The sequence below is a fragment of the Urocitellus parryii genome, chromosome 2 (assembly GCF_045843805.1).
Source record: "Urocitellus parryii isolate mUroPar1 chromosome 2, mUroPar1.hap1, whole genome shotgun sequence".
NCBI classification, from domain to species: domain Eukaryota; kingdom Metazoa; phylum Chordata; class Mammalia; order Rodentia; family Sciuridae; genus Urocitellus; species Urocitellus parryii.
The window spans coordinates 105238051-105254916 of NC_135532.1; the positions used below are offsets into that span (position 1 = coordinate 105238051).

Sequence of the window (16866 nt, forward strand, 5' to 3'; positions counted from 1 at the left end):
AACATAGTTGTTGTATTAGTCTTTGTATTGCTGTAACAAAATATCTGAGGCTGGGTGCTTTAAAAAGAGGTTTATTTATTTATTTATTTTTAATTCTTTTTAGTTGTTGTTGGACCTTTATTTTATTTATTTATATGTGGTGTTGAGAATCAAACCCAGTGCTTCACACAGGCTAGGCAAGCGCTCTACCACCGAGCTACGACCCCAGCCCAAGAAAAGGGGTTTATTTAGCTCATAGTTCTGGTGGTTTGAGAATATAGCAATGGCATTTTCTTGGTTCTTGTGAGGGTACCCTGGCTGTGTCACAAGATAGTAGAGAAGCAGAAAGGGAACAGGCTACAAGTGGAAGAGGCCAAGTAGATGGAGTAGCCTCATTTTATAATAAATCTACTCTCAATTGGACTAACTCAGTTATGTAAAAATTATGTTAATCCCTTCCAAGGGTCGTGACCCCATGACCTTCTACCTTCTATTAGGCCCTGCTTTTTATTCTTTCTTTTTCCCCTGTGGGACTGGGGATGGAATCTCACACCTGCTAGGATAGGCAAACACTCTATTTCTGAACTATATCTCTAGCCCTAGGTCCTACTGTGTGTATGTGTGTGTGTGTGTGTGTGTGTGTGTGTGTGTGTGTGTAGGTAGGTAGGTGGGTGGGTGGATGGATAGTACTGGGGATTGAGCTCACTGACCACACCCTCTGCCCTTTTTTATTTTGAGACAAGACCTCATTAAGTTGCTGAGCCTGGCCTCAAACTTGTGATCCTGTGCCTCATTTTCCAAATCTTTGGGATTATAGGCACACACCACCAAGCCTGGCTTCACCTCAACACTGCCCTACTGGGAACCAAACTTCCAGTACATGAACCTTTGCAAGACACACTCAAATCATATCCAAATTGCCACAGTCTGGCTGGGCACAAAATAACCGAGCCACCACATATGCCTTGTAGATTCAAACAGCAACTCTTTATTCTCGAACTCTCACCGACACTCTACACGCATGTTCTGGAAAAATACACTCCCTCCACTGGGCTCTACGTACCAATACTCTCACCCCCCCCAGAACTCAGGGAACTCAAGGAGCTGGCGCCTGAGGCAGCAGGATACGCCCTATTCCCAGCAGGAACCACCCTAAACCTGGAGCCACCCTAATCCAGCAGGATCCACCCTAAACCCGGAGCCGCCCTAATCCCTGAGCAAACCAAAACTTTCAAACCAAAACTCTCAAACATTCATGCAATGTTACTGCAAATGACCTGGGTCCAAGTCAAGCCCATTTCCACAATGGAGAGTCCTCCCTCTAAGCAACATTGGTAGGCTGACAAGGAAATTGCCATGCGTCCTACTTGGCTATGGCTCTCAGCACCAAATCATAGTAGTGTTTAAAATTATAATAACACCTTGGCATGATGGTGCACACCTGCAATCCTAGTGACTCTAGAGGATAAGGCAGGAGGATCACAAGTTCAAGGTCAGCCTGGGCAACTTAGCAAGGTCCTCAGCAACTGTCTCAAAATAAAAAATAAAAAGGGTTGGGAATGTATCTCAGTGGTGCTAAGGAACTCCTGGGTTCAATCTTCAGCACCACAAAAAAATAAAATAATAATAACAATATGCTCAAGTTTATCTTCAGATCACATAAAATTATAACAACAAAGTTACAATGACTACCATTTATAGGGCGCCTTTTGTTCCCAATTCCACTCATGCTTTACAAACACTGGTTTATTTGATTTAAGATGATCAATAAATGCAAGTGACTTTAATCTGCAAAGGAGGTGGAGATGTCATTTGTTAGTGGACAGTATTAAAACAAATCATGTGGAAAATGACATTGCTCTGTGTAAAGGAATATGACTATTTTCATAACTATTTCTCAGATAGGGGACAAAGGCCAACATTATCAGAGCTGCTGCTTGTGGGGATGGGCCATTTCTAAGGCAATCTTAATATCTGTTCTCTCAGGGACAAATAATGGCTTCTCAGCGGTTCAGCTCCCTGTCATAACAATTCTAATACCCAGTTATAGATAAAATATTTTATAAGAAACTGAAATACTTTTTTCTGTATATATGCTTCTAAAATTTAGGAACAAAAATAAGTTAATTTTAGTTAATGAAGAGCCAAACTGTCTTATGTATATGCCCATAGAAGGTAGAAAGTGGACCTGTTCTCGGAGACAGCATGCTCAACCAGTGGCTCACAGCTCTCTCCTGCCTCCTTCACTTCCTCAGCTCTGCACTGTAGTGCTGGGTATGGAGCAGAGGTGGACATTTGAATGTAGGTACTGCCCCTTTGTAGCTTCTCACCACCAGTGAACCACTTCATTTCTTCAAACATCAATTTCCTCATTTACAAAACTAAGGAAACAACGTCTCTAGATTAGGGTTTTGGTGAAGATTATGAAATAAATCACACTAAGCAAATAGTACAGGGCTGGAGCCTTAGTTATTTATAAATGATTGTTATTATTACTGTGGGATTTGTAAGTATTCCCTACAGGAAGGGTGTCAGATGAAGCAAATAAAAATACAGGATATTCAGTTTAGTTTGAATTTCAAACAGACAGAAATAAATTTTTAGAGTAACTATGTCCCAAATATTGCACATAACATGCTTATACTAGAAAATATCCATCTGAAGTTCAAATTTAAGTGGGCATCCTATGTTTTATCTGGCAAAGAGAAACAGGTTTAGTAAAATAAATGTATGGAAAAATATAACTGTGATTAAATTTGACATTTCATCTGCTCTTATTTGGTAGGCCAGTATTCCTCTATACAGTTAGTATTTTCTCTTCCAGGTAATGCTCAAGTATCACATATCAGAAAAACCAAAATAGTCCCCATGTTATTGCAGCAGAATGTAAAATTTTTACCAAATTGAAATCTGTTGGATCTCTCATTATTTACTGAACTGTAGTCAGGGGTTTTGAAACTGCTTAGTGAATTATATTTGTGTTTAAATCCTTAATTGGAAAACCACAAAGCACCAAATATGAAAGGTATATTAATGCCTTCTAAAAACATTCAAACTACAAATCTCAGCATAGTTTTGAAACACTCTTCCATAATGTTCTTGTTTACCACGCTTTCTTTGTGCATGCCAGATAATTATTTTTCAAAGTGTTGTTTATTTTCAACACACACACACACACACACACACACACACACACCACAATAAGAAGCGTTTTCTATTTCATTGCAGACTCTATCTTTCTCTTACCTAAACTAAAAATCCTGCAATCAATGCTACCAGTATGTTAGCTTGCCTCTAATTTATAGTTTTTTGAGATAATACTTCCATTCCTTAGTTCTTTTTCAACCTTGCGTATAAAGAAATGCATTCAAGTCTACTTGCACAATGTTTTGCTATTTCTAAGAACCAATTTAATGCCAAACTCTATAAAATGCTTCTGCAAATCTTCTGAAAGTTACCGGATTTGCGTTGTCTTTCCTTTGGTCATAATTATAAACTTAGTTTCCCTAAATGTTAAAAAATCCAAACAGCTTGTTGCATTTCTTAATTCATAATTTTTATTTAATAAAACAGGCACTGCTCCATTTCTTTTTCCAAAAAACTGCACACCTTCTGCCCAAACTCCTGCAGCTATAGTGCTAAAGTACTGGACTCTTCAGCTCCATCTCCCGTTAGCAAACGTGATTACACCCTCGGCTCCGCCCTAGGGCAGCGTCCACTACAGTCAAAAAGCAGAGCCACCAACGTTATTTTGGAATTTGACACTAAACCAAGTGATTTCCTGTAGGCTAAGAATTGCAGTGCCCGAGCAAAACCAGAGGGTCTCTCAGTGAACAGGAAACTTAGGAGAGCATGTACATTGGTGACACTGAGAAATTCAGTTGAATCCGGAGGAAGACTATGCTGCTGGCGGCATAGGAAGCCTGAAAGCCCCCCTGACCCGCGATGCCCGGTGAATCCGGGCACGAGCCCCGCAGGGGCATTCGCGGCGGGCGGCGCTCGGCACACTATAGTAGCCGCGGGAGGTCCTCGGCACTGTATCTTTTAGTGACGTCACAGAGCCGGAGGGGGAACGCTGGGGACGGCGGGGAGGTGCTGTCCCCCGCTCGGTGAAGACGACCCGGGCACGCGGGAGTCGTTTCGGTGCTCTCATGGTCCCGCGCCGCCGCCGGCAGCATCTCCCAGAGCCTGGGCACCTGGGAGCGCCCAGGACACCCAGCCGTCCACCTGAGGAACCTGCGGGACGGGGACGCCCGCCTTCTGCGTGTTATGAATGTGCTTGTCACTAAGCCCTGCTGGTTTCTGAAGCTTGCTGCGCGGGGCTCCTGCTTCCTCGCGCCGGGGCCCCGGGAGCCGAGGAGCCGGGCGGGCCGGGGGCGGGGCCTGCTGCCGCCTCGGGCTGCGCCCAGCCGCGGGCGGGCGGGGGGCGGCGGCGCGGGCGAGCGGCGCGGGGATTGGCTGCGGCGCGCGGAGACGTCAGGCTCCCGCGGCCGGAGCGGCCGCCTGGCCCAGCGCGGCGCAGTCGGCTCGAGGGCTCCCGGTGAGGAGGAGGTGTCCTCGGCTGTGCCGCCCTCCGCCGCCGTCGCCGGGCTGCGCCGCTAGAGCCGGGACGCGCCTCTGCGCTCCTCGCCGCCTGCACCCCCGCGGCCGCTGCTCCCCTCGCCGTCCGCACACCCACCATGACGAAGAAAGAGAAGAAGTCCTTCAACCAGAGCCTGGCCGAGTGGAAGCTCTTCATCTACAACCCGACCACCGGAGAGTTCCTGGGGCGCACCGCCAAGAGCTGGGGTGAGCGGGCGGGCAGGCGGGCGGGCGCGGCTCGGGCCCCGCGGGCGCCCCCGGCCTGGGCGGCGGCGGAGCGAGCACGGCCCCATTCATTTCCCGCGGGGCTGGCCGGGCCGGTGCGGCTGCCGGCGGGGTGCGGCGTCGGTGGCTGTCCCGGCCGGACCGCGACCATCTCCTCCGCCGGCCGGAGCGGGGCGCACGTGCGGCCCGGCTTCCCGCCCCGAGCGGCGCCGGAAGCCGGGGACCCCCGCCGGGCCGGGCCGCGGGCGTACGGGGCCGAGCCTGGCCTCCTTTGTACCGAGCCGCCGGCCGCGGGGGCCAGGCCGAGGCTCCCGGCGCGCGGAGCGCTCAGGGACGCCAGACCGGCCCCGCGCCTGGGGAGAGGAAATTTCCACTCCCGCCGCTATCTTGTGACTCGTCCACGCCGCCACCCCGACGGGTCGCAGGAGTGCGAGTGAGTGAGTGAGCAGTGTGTGTGGGTTGCAGGGACATGTGGCGGTGAGCTAATCGCCCGAGTACATTGTGCACGAACGGGCTCTTGAATTCCGATGGAGGAAAGGCCCGTAACAAGGTTGGTTCCTCCTCTTTTTTAATTACTGCGGATTTCTTATAGATTTGCCTCTTCAGGGGAAAGTCAGTAATTCCTACAATTTTTTTTTCCTGTGCATTCAAAAGATGAGTGATATCGTATGTTTGCTTGTTCTCTGAGTGAGCTCTTTGTTTTAAAAGAAATATTTAATCCATCTACTAGGGTACTGCTGCTTTAGGATGCCTTTTTGTTTGTAAAGTGATTACCGATGGCCAAGTGCTTTTTTTGGGGGGGGTGTCTTACACTGAAGTAACTCATTTCACCTTTTTAAATCCCTTTGAAAAATATTTGGCTGGTGGATCTTGACATACCTTTACGTTGCTGGAGTTGAAAACTGTTCACATGTTTAAGAGAAGCATGAAGACAGTAAAGGACCTATGACTCAGAAAATAAACTTGCTGCCGACTGAAATGAGCTCCTCCAGGGTGGAAAGGAGACTTGAAGTTCTGTCACAAGCTGAAAGGAGCCTTGGAGGTTTTCTAGTCCAACCTTCACTTTAGAGATGAGAAAAATGAGACCCAGAGAGGTTGTGATTTTGACTTGTGTAAAATTACATATTCCGAAGAGCCAAGAAAAGAACCCAGTTCTCCTTTAATCCTATTCCAGTGGTTGTATTATTTTACAGATGCCTTGCCTAACTGCATGGTAATCACTCAAGATTTTTATTTAAATTGCTATCTTCTTTTGGAAACACACTTGTGTGATGCAATAAATCTTGCATCCGGAGTTACATGGAAAAAAAATGAGCACTTCCAGAGTTTAATTGTTTTCTTGAGTGTATGAACTTTGTCCTGAAGACATTTTTGAGTAGTGGAGACAAATTTTTATAAGCTACCTTTGTTTTTTCTCTGTTCCTCAGCATCTTTTTCTAGCATTGAGTATTTTCACTTTGTTAGAATGACCTTTTTTTTTTTTTTTAAAGTACAGATAGTGCTCTTTAACCTTTGTATTTTATGATCTTGGAGTAGAGATTTATTGGGAATATGCATTTAAATAGATAACGTGTACAAGTTTCAAAGTATAGGGCAGGGTGTAAGGGCTGAAGTAGTACACACAAGTGAAGTTGGGATTCATTTTAGAAGGATTAAGACAAGATCTCTTTTTCAGAGTTGCTATTTGTTTGTTTTGCAGTACTGGGGGTTGAACCCAGGGGTGCTCTACCTCTGAGCTACATCCTCTACATCCCTTTTTTATCTTTTGTTTTGAGACTAGACCAAATTGTCTTGAATTTGTGATCCTCCTGCCTCAACCTCTCAAGTAGCTGGGATTACAGGTGTGTGCTATTTTGTTTGGCCAGTATTTATGTTACTCTTAAAAAACAAATAGTAAATCTCTTTATAACAATAATATTAAGCTATTGTAGAAAGGATAAAAGGTGACAATTAATCCATAATTTGTTCCCAATGCAAAGGCATCCCTCTAAGGATGTGTTGGCCAGGGGTGAGGAGACTGAAGTCCATCCTCAGTTGGCCAGGCTGTGCTTCTGGAGCATCACTGGGTCTGCCTCAAGGAGGAGTCCTCTGTTTTAATTCTCATAAAGGCAAGGTCACTTGGGAAACCTGTGTGTCTGTGGGACTATCTGCTAGGAGAGGTACCTTTTTCTAATTCTCTTGTTGACCCTGCATAATATAAGCTAACTGCCTGATTTCATCACATAATGTTTCATATCTCTTTCTGAAAAGCATACAACATTTCATTTTTTTTTAATCAAAAGAGATCATTCTTCTGAGTATAACATGAACATCTTCCCATGTTATTTAAAGATTTACATTACTTTTTTTTTCTGGTACTGGGAATCAAACCCAGGGGTGCTTTACTTTACCATTAAGCTACATCCCCAGCCCTTTTTATTTTTTGCTTAGTTGACCACACCGGCCACAAACTTGGGATCCTCTTGCCTCTTCTTCACAAGTTGCTGGAATTACAGATGTACACCACTGTGTCCGGCTGCATGTCACCATTTTTATTGATATTTTTAAAAAATTTAGCTGACCACTGTCCCATTGCAATTAGATAGGCTGTGATTTTTTTTTTCCTTTCATTATTGTTTGCTGGTCCTCCTGCCTTATATTTCCTTCCCCCTGGAATATTTGTTTTTGCATATTTATGTCCTTGGATATATTTGCACTGGTACACCTTTTGTGTGTACCTTTTGTTGTGGGTTTTTTTTTTTTTTTTTTTTTTTTTTTTTTTTTTTTTTTGTGGTACTGGGAATTGAACCCAGGGCCTTGTGCATGTAAGGCAAGCACTCTACCAACTCTTTGCATTTTGAATACATGTTGTCATAGTGCCTTCCTGGAAACCTCTGCAATTTATACTTCAACTGAATATATAGTGGTATCTTATACCTTCATCAGCAAGGAAGGTATTCTTACCTGTGTTATTAATTTTAAAAACTTACAAGAAAGCTGGTGTGGTGGTGCATGCCTGTAATTCCAGTGGCTTAGGAGGCTGAGGCAGGTTGATTGCAGGTTTGAAGCCAGCCTCAGCAACATAGTGAGGCTGTAAGCAACCTAGTGAGATCCTGTCTCAAAATAAAAAAGGGCTGAGGATCCTTGGTACCAAAAATCAAAACAAAACAAAACAAAAAAACTTATAAGAAAGCTCCTTTTTCATTTGCACCAAAGTTTTATTCTAGTTTTCTTTTTGTCTCTCTCTTATTTATTTTCAGGGCAGGGGATCAAATTCAGGTTCTTGCACATGCTAGGCAGTTGCTTTTCCATTGAGCTACACCTTTAGCACCTCTCCTAATTCTTTAATCTTTTTTGGTAGGACTTTGCATTTATATGTATTTTTCTTATCAAAATGTTCCAGTTTATTGACATTTAAAAAGAATTCTGATTTGGTCATCCAAGAAGTGATAAATTAGGCACTTTATAAATTTGTAAATTTGATAATGCTGACTTTGCCTTCATGCTCTTCAAGTGCATTCTTAGCCGGGCATGGCAGTGCATGCCTATAATCCCAGTAGCTCGGAAGGCTGAGGCAGGGAGGATTGCAAGTTCAAAATAAGCCTCAGCAAAAAATGAGGCACTGAGCAATTTAGTGAGACCCTGTCTCTAAATAAAATACAATAAAAAGGGCTGGGGATGTGGCTCAGTGGTTGAGTGCCCCTGAGTTCAATCCCCAGTAACCCCCCACCCCCGCAAAAAAAAAAAAAAATTAAAAAAAAAAAAAGAGTGCATCCTTGGCAGTTGTTCTATCACTGAGTTACATCCCCAGTCATTGGCCCTTCTAAAAAACATTTTAAATCCTAAATTTAATGTAGGTGGTGGGAGGAAAAAATTGTTATCATTTTGTTTTTAACCTTGTAAAACTCCCAGGTCTGCTGGTGTGTAGAGAAAGGTCTTCTATCTCCACAATTTTATAAATATATTCATTTATAATCTGAGATCTTCCCCTCAAATACATTACATATATTAAAAAGCACCCATGAAAAATCAATTTTGCTATAAACATTTTGGATAAAGTGAAAATATTGCATGTTACATCACAATTACTGTATTTAAAACAGCTATAGACAGATTTTGAGTACTTTTATATTTGGCTAATAAATTATACTTGGTTATATTAGTTGCAAAATGCTTATATGCACATATGTCACCTCTTTTGATTTTCACAACAGCCCTCTAAAGCAGACTTGGTGGGTGATGGAAATATACTTAGAACTGGTATCTCAAACTGAACTATTGCGTAATATTAATACACATCAGGAATAAGTGGTTGTCATTTATGATAACACAGGACAAAGAAAATTTAGCGCCTACTGGCTGATGTTGCAAATATTAAATAACTTTGGGGCATGAAGTATAGTCATAGTCAAAGGAGTAAAAGAAATTTAGAGATCATCTTGTGTTACTTAAATTAGGTAGAGGGCCATGTGTTGCAATTAACAATTTTTTAAAATGATGAAACAATAGTAAAAAACCAAGTTTATTATTTAATGGTTTTCTAAGAGTGTTGTTTCCTGAAATGTTTGCATATTTTTTTATATGCAGACATCCTGATGTAAGATACATTTCTTACTGTGGCTTCTAGTCAAAAAAGTCATTCATCTTGCCCAGTTCCCTCCTGTGAGCCACAGTTAAGAAACACATTCTATGCAATAGGGTAAGAAAATTGAGGCTACAGATTTGCCAAAATTCCCCTAGCGAGTTGGTGATAGAATAGGAACCTTGGGCCTTCAGACTCCAAGGCCAGACCTTTTTGTTTTTAACCTTGTAAAACTCCCAGGTCTGCTGGTGTGTAGAGAAAGGTCTTCTATCTCCACAATTTTATAAATATATTCATTTATAATCTGAGATCTTCCCCTCAAATACATTACATATATTAAAAAGCACCCATGAAAAATCAATTTTGCTATAAACATTTTGGATAAAGTGAAAATATTGCATGTTACATCACAATTACTGTATTTAAAACAGCTATAGACAGATTTTGAGTACTTTTATATTTGGCTAATAAATTATACTTGGTTATATTAGTTGCAAAATGCTTATATGCACATATGTCACCTCTTTTGATTTTCACAACAGCCCTCTAAAGCAGACTTGGTGGGTGATGGAAATATACTTAGAACTGGTATCTCAAACTGAACTATTGCGTAATATTAATACACATCAGGAATAAGTGGTTGTCATTTATGATAACACAGGACAAAGAAAATTTAGCGCCTACTGGCTGATGTTGCAAATATTAAATAACTTTGGGGCATGAAGTATAGTCATAGTCAAAGGAGTAAAAGAAATTTAGAGATCATCTTGTGTTACTTAAATTAGGTAGAGGGCCATGTGTTGCAATTAACAATTTTTTAAAATGATGAAACAATAGTAAAAAACCAAGTTTATTATTTAATGGTTTTCTAAGAGTGTTGTTTCCTGAAATGTTTGCATATTTTTTTATATGCAGACATCCTGATGTAAGATACATTTCTTACTGTGGCTTCTAGTCAAAAAAGTCATTCATCTTGCCCAGTTCCCTCCTGTGAGCCACAGTTAAGAAACACATTCTATGCAATAGGGTAAGAAAATTGAGGCTACAGATTTGCCAAAATTCCCCTAGCGAGTTGGTGATAGAATAGGAACCTTGGGCCTTCAGACTCCAAGGCCAGACCTTTTTTCTTTTTAACTGTGTCATGAGGTGATAGCATTTAAAGACATCTGCTTGTGGGAGGGTTCTTTGGAGTTAATTAAGGTTTTCAATAAATGCTTTAGATTAACATTAACTTAAAACTTGAGATATTGGTTTCTAAGCATAGAGAGGATTCCAGACCAAATTTTAATTAGCACTTAAATTTTGTTCATGTGCCTTTTCTTTTATTGTAGGTCCATGAAGTGCCATTTTCTCAGTCATCTCCTCCCAATCTGGTTCATGCCTCAGTAAATTCTCTGCTCTGGAAGTCAGACTTCATCCCATCTTGGGTGTCTAACTGTAGTGGGGAAGACAAATGTGTACATTCTCCCAGTATCACCTTGTTTTATAAGATGATGTCCTATGAGAGTGACATTAATGAAACTTTACAAAAATATGCAGTGTTTGGAAAGTAACAGGACTTGCCGTACCTTGTGCATAGGTTGTAAATGCAGGCCATAGGTGGGTATAGTGGTGGCAGAGCAAGGCAGGTCATGTCCTGAGCCATCACCCAGAAGGAGCAAGACAACACTCCTTGGACTTTCCAGGAAGTAGTCCTATAGGGGAAGGGAGGGAGAGGGCTAAGTCTGTGTGTTGTGTTGTGTTGTTTTCTGGGCACCATTGTAATTAGACTGTGTTTGTGTGCCTTAATAGTACAACTTTACCCCCAAAGTAATTCAGTTTTTAAAAATTGACTTTTTAATGTATATACATATAATTAAACTAGTTCAGCTAAAAGGAAACTTGCTATCAATAGTAACAACTTTTCCATAATTTATAATTATTTATTAAGGACCAATCATTTAACACTGCCTGAAAACATTTTTTATGTTATTATTTTCTAATTATACATTCATTATGTTGATTTTGAAGTGAAATCATCTGTAATCTTAAATCACTATAACCACTATTAATTTTTTTTTCTTTTTGTGTGGTACTGGGGATTGAATCAAGGGCCTTGTGCATGTGAAGCAAGCACTCTACCAACTGAGCTATATCCCCAGCCCCCACTGTTAACATTTTAACAGTCTTTTAAAACTGTATAAAGTTTTAAAATATGCAGTTAGCTGACTTTATCACTTAATGTCTAAAGAGAGTGGTTTTCCTTTGCCTTTGCTTAGAGATTGATATATTAGGTTTTTTCATAACCTTTGTGGTGACTTTCCAGATTTCCTGTTTAGAGTTACCTATTTTGGTGACTGATTACTATCTGTTGAGACTCCATATCTGCATGTGTAGTCATATGGCTTTTTATATTACTGAAACCAGCTGCCTATCAGAAATCTTCAGTGCATATTTTGTAGGTACCACTTCACGTAAATCTCCATTGCCCTTGGGGTTCCACAGCATGACATAAAAACTCTCACCTCTCTCTACCATTTCATGTAATTCTTTCCCACCTCTTCTAAGACTCTATCTTGGCTAATTATTTAGATGTTAGCTTGATCTCTGGAAAACTCCTTGAATTCCCCCTTTGCCTTAAGACTGGATTAACTATGTGGCTTTACGTAGTATGCTGCTCCTAGTTTACTAGACTGTAAGTAAACTGCCTCTTTTTCTTCTAGTTTCTTCATAGTGCTGGGATTGAACCCAAGGCCTTGGGCATGCCAGGCAAGCATACTACCTCTGAGCTACAACCCTAGCCCTCCTATAGGCTTCTTATACACATCTTGTCATCTTTGGTTCTCTAACACCTCGCCTGTCCTGGCAGTGAATAGAAATGTAATAAAAACTGGTTGAATGGATGAGCAGTATCATGAAATGTTCTTATGTGGTTAGTCTTCTGTAGTATTATTTTTAATGTTCTTAGTGTTTGATGGTATTGGGTCCCAATGTATGATCATGCTCCCAGTGTTTGGACAGTTGTTTTTTTGTTTTTCCCCCATAGTACTGATGGGTTTTCATAGAAGTTTCAGTGTTAAAAGAGCTCTGGTTCTATCCCCAGCACTCGGGGTGCGGGTAAGGGGAGCTGAGAATTAATTCTGCTTGGCCCATTAAGGGGAGACTCGGGCAAGTTTGTGACATGTCTGGGTTGTACATCTGGTAAGAATAACAGAACCAGGGTTCTTATTCCAGGTCTCCAGCTTGCCGCTGTATTGTTTTGTTCAGCTTCTCCTGCTTTTATGAGAACCTCATAAAGTCCTTTTTGTTTTTTTCCCTTAAGTTACCTGATCTCAAATTTATTTTAATAGTATCCTTCTCTCCCTTATGGGGCGCTCTTACTAATCATTCTGAAAAGACTTCTCTAGCTTAATGGCCTCCTACATACCTGTTTAAACTTTGTTACTGAGTCATTTGTGGAGCTAGCTCTCAATTGTGACTTCCTCTTAGTGTTACTGGCGCCATGGTAACTGACCTTCCTCCAAGGCATGCAGTACTTTTCTTATCATGGTTTCTAGCCTGTTGGCAGTATGTGGCCCATAAGAAGTGATTCTTGATGTACTCTATGCCTCCCTGCTCTCTACTTGTGGAGCCATTCCTTTCCTGCTCCCTTGTCTGCTCTTCTGTTTCCTGAATACCTATTTCTTAGGTGCTAACTTGGGTCTTGTTTTTGTCTTTCCTGGCAATGGCAATCTAATAAGACAGTTGTCAGGACTGTTCACAAATTTTGCCTCTCTCTCAGATTCCAGGCCCCTAATTATTTAGTTGGCTTCCTGTATATCTCACAACTGTGAGAGAGGAAGGCTTAGGTGTCCTAACTAACTGCAGCTCTAATACCATATATGTTGCCTAGTAAACAGAGGTCATTCCCTTTCTTCCACTGAAATACTGTATTTGTAATTTAAAAAATAACTTCACTGGCCTTTCTGTGATTTGGGTTCCAAACTTTGGTAAATTGTGCCAGTTTTGTATCCATAACATCTCTTCAATACCCCCATTGATATTCCTACAGTTTATTCAAGAATTAATTTTTTTCTGACCTTTTCACTATCTCTCCTTTTCCCCATGTTGGGAAAGTGTACATTCAGAGAACCCTTGGGGTGCTCACTTTTTTCCTAACTTCATAACCCTAGCCACCTGTTTCAAATCAACCCTCAGGTAACAATCCCATTAACCCTGTCCCCATTTTACCAGGAACTGATAGTGTGTTTTACTTGTAAAGTCTTAAAAACATTTCAGAGCCAGCCTTAGCCAGGCCCTAAGCAACTCAGTGAGACCCTGTCTGTAAATAAAACCCGAGGATGTAGCTCAGTGGTTAAGCGCCCCTGGGTTCGATCACTAGCACCTAAATAAATAAATAAATAAATAAATCGAACAAACATGAAATGAAGATCTTTTTTAAAGTTGTTTCAATTCAAATAGATAATTGACTTTCTTTTTTTAAGAGAAAGTGAGAGAGACACAGAGAGAGAATTTTTTTTTTTTTTAAAGAGAGAGTGAGAGAGGAGAGAGAGAGAGAGAGAATTTTTAATATTTATTTTTTAGTTCTCGGCGGACACAACATCTTTGTTGGTATGTGGTGCTGAGGATCGAACCCAGGCCGCACGCATGCCAGGCGAGCGCGCTACCGCTGAGCCACATCTCCAGCCCCGAGAGAGAGAATTTTTAAATATTTATTATTTAGTTTTCAGCAGACACAACATCTTTGTTTGTATTTGGTGCTGAGGATGGAACCCAGGCCGCACGCATGCCAGGCGAGCGCGCTACTGCTTGAGCCACATCCCCAGCCCCAGATAATTGACTTTCTGACTTTCATCTTTTTTTTTACAAAAGTGTGGTATCTAGGGAAGGAGGACTCTTAAGCTCCTGAGCATTTCCAAAAAGATCCAAGCAGTCAGTTGGAATCTATGTAACCTTGCTGCTGTCAGATTATTTCTAAGGCTCAAACTTTAATCATGCTGCAACCCACACCCCAAAATTGATTGGATCCCCAATGCTTATATAAGTTTAAGTAAGTTCCAAACAGCGTGGCATTCAAGACTTCTTCTACATCGGCTTGGAGATAAAAAGTTTCCAACCTTATAACCTGTCATTTCCCACCTCATCACACACCCCATGTAGTAGGCAAATAGGTGTATCTAATGCCCTGGGTCTGGAACTGCCACTTTGTTCCCTTCCTCATCCTCTTCATTCTCTGCACATTAATTCTTCCCTATTTCTTCATAGGCCTGGTTTGAATGTCAGCTCTGCTGTAAGTCTTCTCTGATTTACTCTAATGATAAGTGAAAATAATACCATTTATTTCCTATAACATCTTCCCCAACCCCCTAGTACTGGGGATTGAACCCAGGGCTATATTACCCCCGAGCTATGCCTCCAGCTCTTTATTTTTTATTTTGAGACAGGGCCTCTCTAGGGTGAAGCTAAAGCGGGGCTCAAACTTGGAATCCTCATGCCTTAGCCTCCTGAGTTGCTGGAATTATAATCTTAGATTATAGTTGTACGTGCGGGTGTGTGTACAGGCATACATACATTGCTTCTACTAACTAGATGTTCTCAGCAGGATTTGCATCTACATTTTATTCCATACAGTATCTAGTACACAGTAAGCACTTAATATTTTCTTGATGAACAAATTGTCATTTAATCATTTCAGCTTGTGATTCATCTAGTCCTTGGGTTAAACTTGAGGCTTAACTGTAAAAATTTTATTTGTGGAGTTCATCATATAGGAAGGCATAATTCTGTCACTCAGATCATCATGAACTCTGTTTCCTTCAATTTCTAATTCATTTTGAAGTTTCCAGATAGAGCATTGTAGTAAAAGTGAGCCTGTCAGTATACATATTTTTATTTGATGAATCTTAGAAGTACACTAAAATATTAAGATGATGACCAGACTGGGACTCAGAATATAGACCTAAATTTTAGTTCCTCGTAAGCATCTAAGTTTGAAGAAGTCACATAAAATTTGTTGGCCTTCTATAAAAGAGAAAAGTTGTATGTAGTTTCAAATGTCACTTTGAGTTAAGTACAAGGCCAATAAAAATGCTTTAGAATAGGAGGCAGCAGACTTTACAAGGACCAGATAAGTATTTTAGGTTTGTTGGCTGCACAGTGCCTGTTGCAGTGTCTAACTTTTCTATTTGAAGTAGCTATAGATGGAAGAAATCTGAACTGATCTGAATGGGGTGTGAACTTTTGGCTTTTTAATATCATGTAACAGAAATAACAGCAGCATTTGAAGTTTTACAAATACAAATGTGAGTAGCCATTAAATTCACTGTCATACTCTGCTTCTTTTCTGGGTTACCATTGTTAACTGTGTAGTGCTTTTTAAGCAATATATGGTGTATCTACTTTAGGTAGAAGTCTGGCAGTTTCTTGTAAAAAACAAATACACACCTACTCCCTGAGCAAGCATTTCTACTCTTAGGTGTTTATCCAAGAGAAATGAAAACATAGGTCCTCAAAAACATTTGTACAAGAATGTTCATAGTGGCTCTATTCATAATAGCCCCAAACTGGAAACAGACCAGGTTTCCATCAGCAGGAAAATGGATAAACAAACTGGTATGTCTAAATAATGGAATACTACTTAATGGTAAAAAGAAAAGATAGGCAGGACAATGGCTGAATCTCGCGATTAGTCTGAATAGGAAGAAAGCTTTCCTGAAGAGATAGATGATTTTGTTTCTGTGAAATTCTAAAACCAGCAACACTTACCGGTACACTGGAAAAAAGTACAGAATGATGGTTGCTTCTAGGGTGAGTGGGCGTGGGGACTGATTGGAAGAGATGTGGAGGAAATTTCAGGGATAGCATTCTGTATCTTGAGGGTTTGTTTTTTTTTAAATGTTTTTTAGTTGTAGTGGACACAAAACCTTTATTTTATTTATTTATTTATATGTGGTGTTGAGGATTGAACCCAGTGCCTTGCACGTGCTAGGAGAGCGCTCTGCTGCTGAGCCACAACATCAGCCCCATTGAAGAGGGGTTTTGACCATATATATGGATGCATTTTGTCAAAAACCATTGAATGGTACATTTCACTGAATGTAAATTTATTGCTAAATTTTAGTTAGTATGCATGTTGAAGTGTTTTGGGGGTAAAGTATACTGCCATCTGCAACTTGAAATGCATCCAAAAAATGACACAAGTATAGTAAAATGTTTATAGACTCTAGGCGCTTTTGTGGGTGTTCACTGTTACATTTCATTCATATGCTTTTCTGTGCATTTGTAAATATTACTAATTGAGAAATAATTATGAATACCTTTCTTTTGATTGTCTTTACCAATCTCAGTCCTCCTATAGGAGATTTATCAGTTTGTCTTTTTTTTTTTTTTTTTTTTGGTACTGGGAATTGAACTCAGGGGCACTCAACCACTGAGCCACATCCCCAGCCCTATTTTGTATCTTATTTAGAGGCAGGGTCTCACTGAGTTGCTTTGGACATTGCTAAGTTGTGAGGCTGGCTTTGAACTCATGATCCTCCTGT

General features: G+C 41.0%; 1 protein-coding gene across 6 annotated transcripts in view; it reads left to right on the plus strand.

The window, feature by feature from the left end:
• Positions 1-4464: 4464 nt before the first annotated feature.
• Atp1b3 (ATPase Na+/K+ transporting subunit beta 3) overlaps positions 4465-16866 on the plus strand; it is a 38490-nt gene continuing 26088 nt past the window's right edge. The window contains exon 1 of one of the 6 annotated variants that reach the window (XM_077795286.1): positions 4465-4767. In XM_077795286.1, coding sequence (XP_077651412.1) covers positions 4659-4767 — 109 coding nt within the window. In that variant the 5' untranslated portion in view covers positions 4465-4658. Of the gene's footprint in view, positions 4768-5162; positions 5336-16866 lie in introns of those variants that run through there. The other 5 variants (XM_026385038.2, XM_026385040.2, XM_077795287.1 and 2 more) reach the window with 5 other exon arrangements.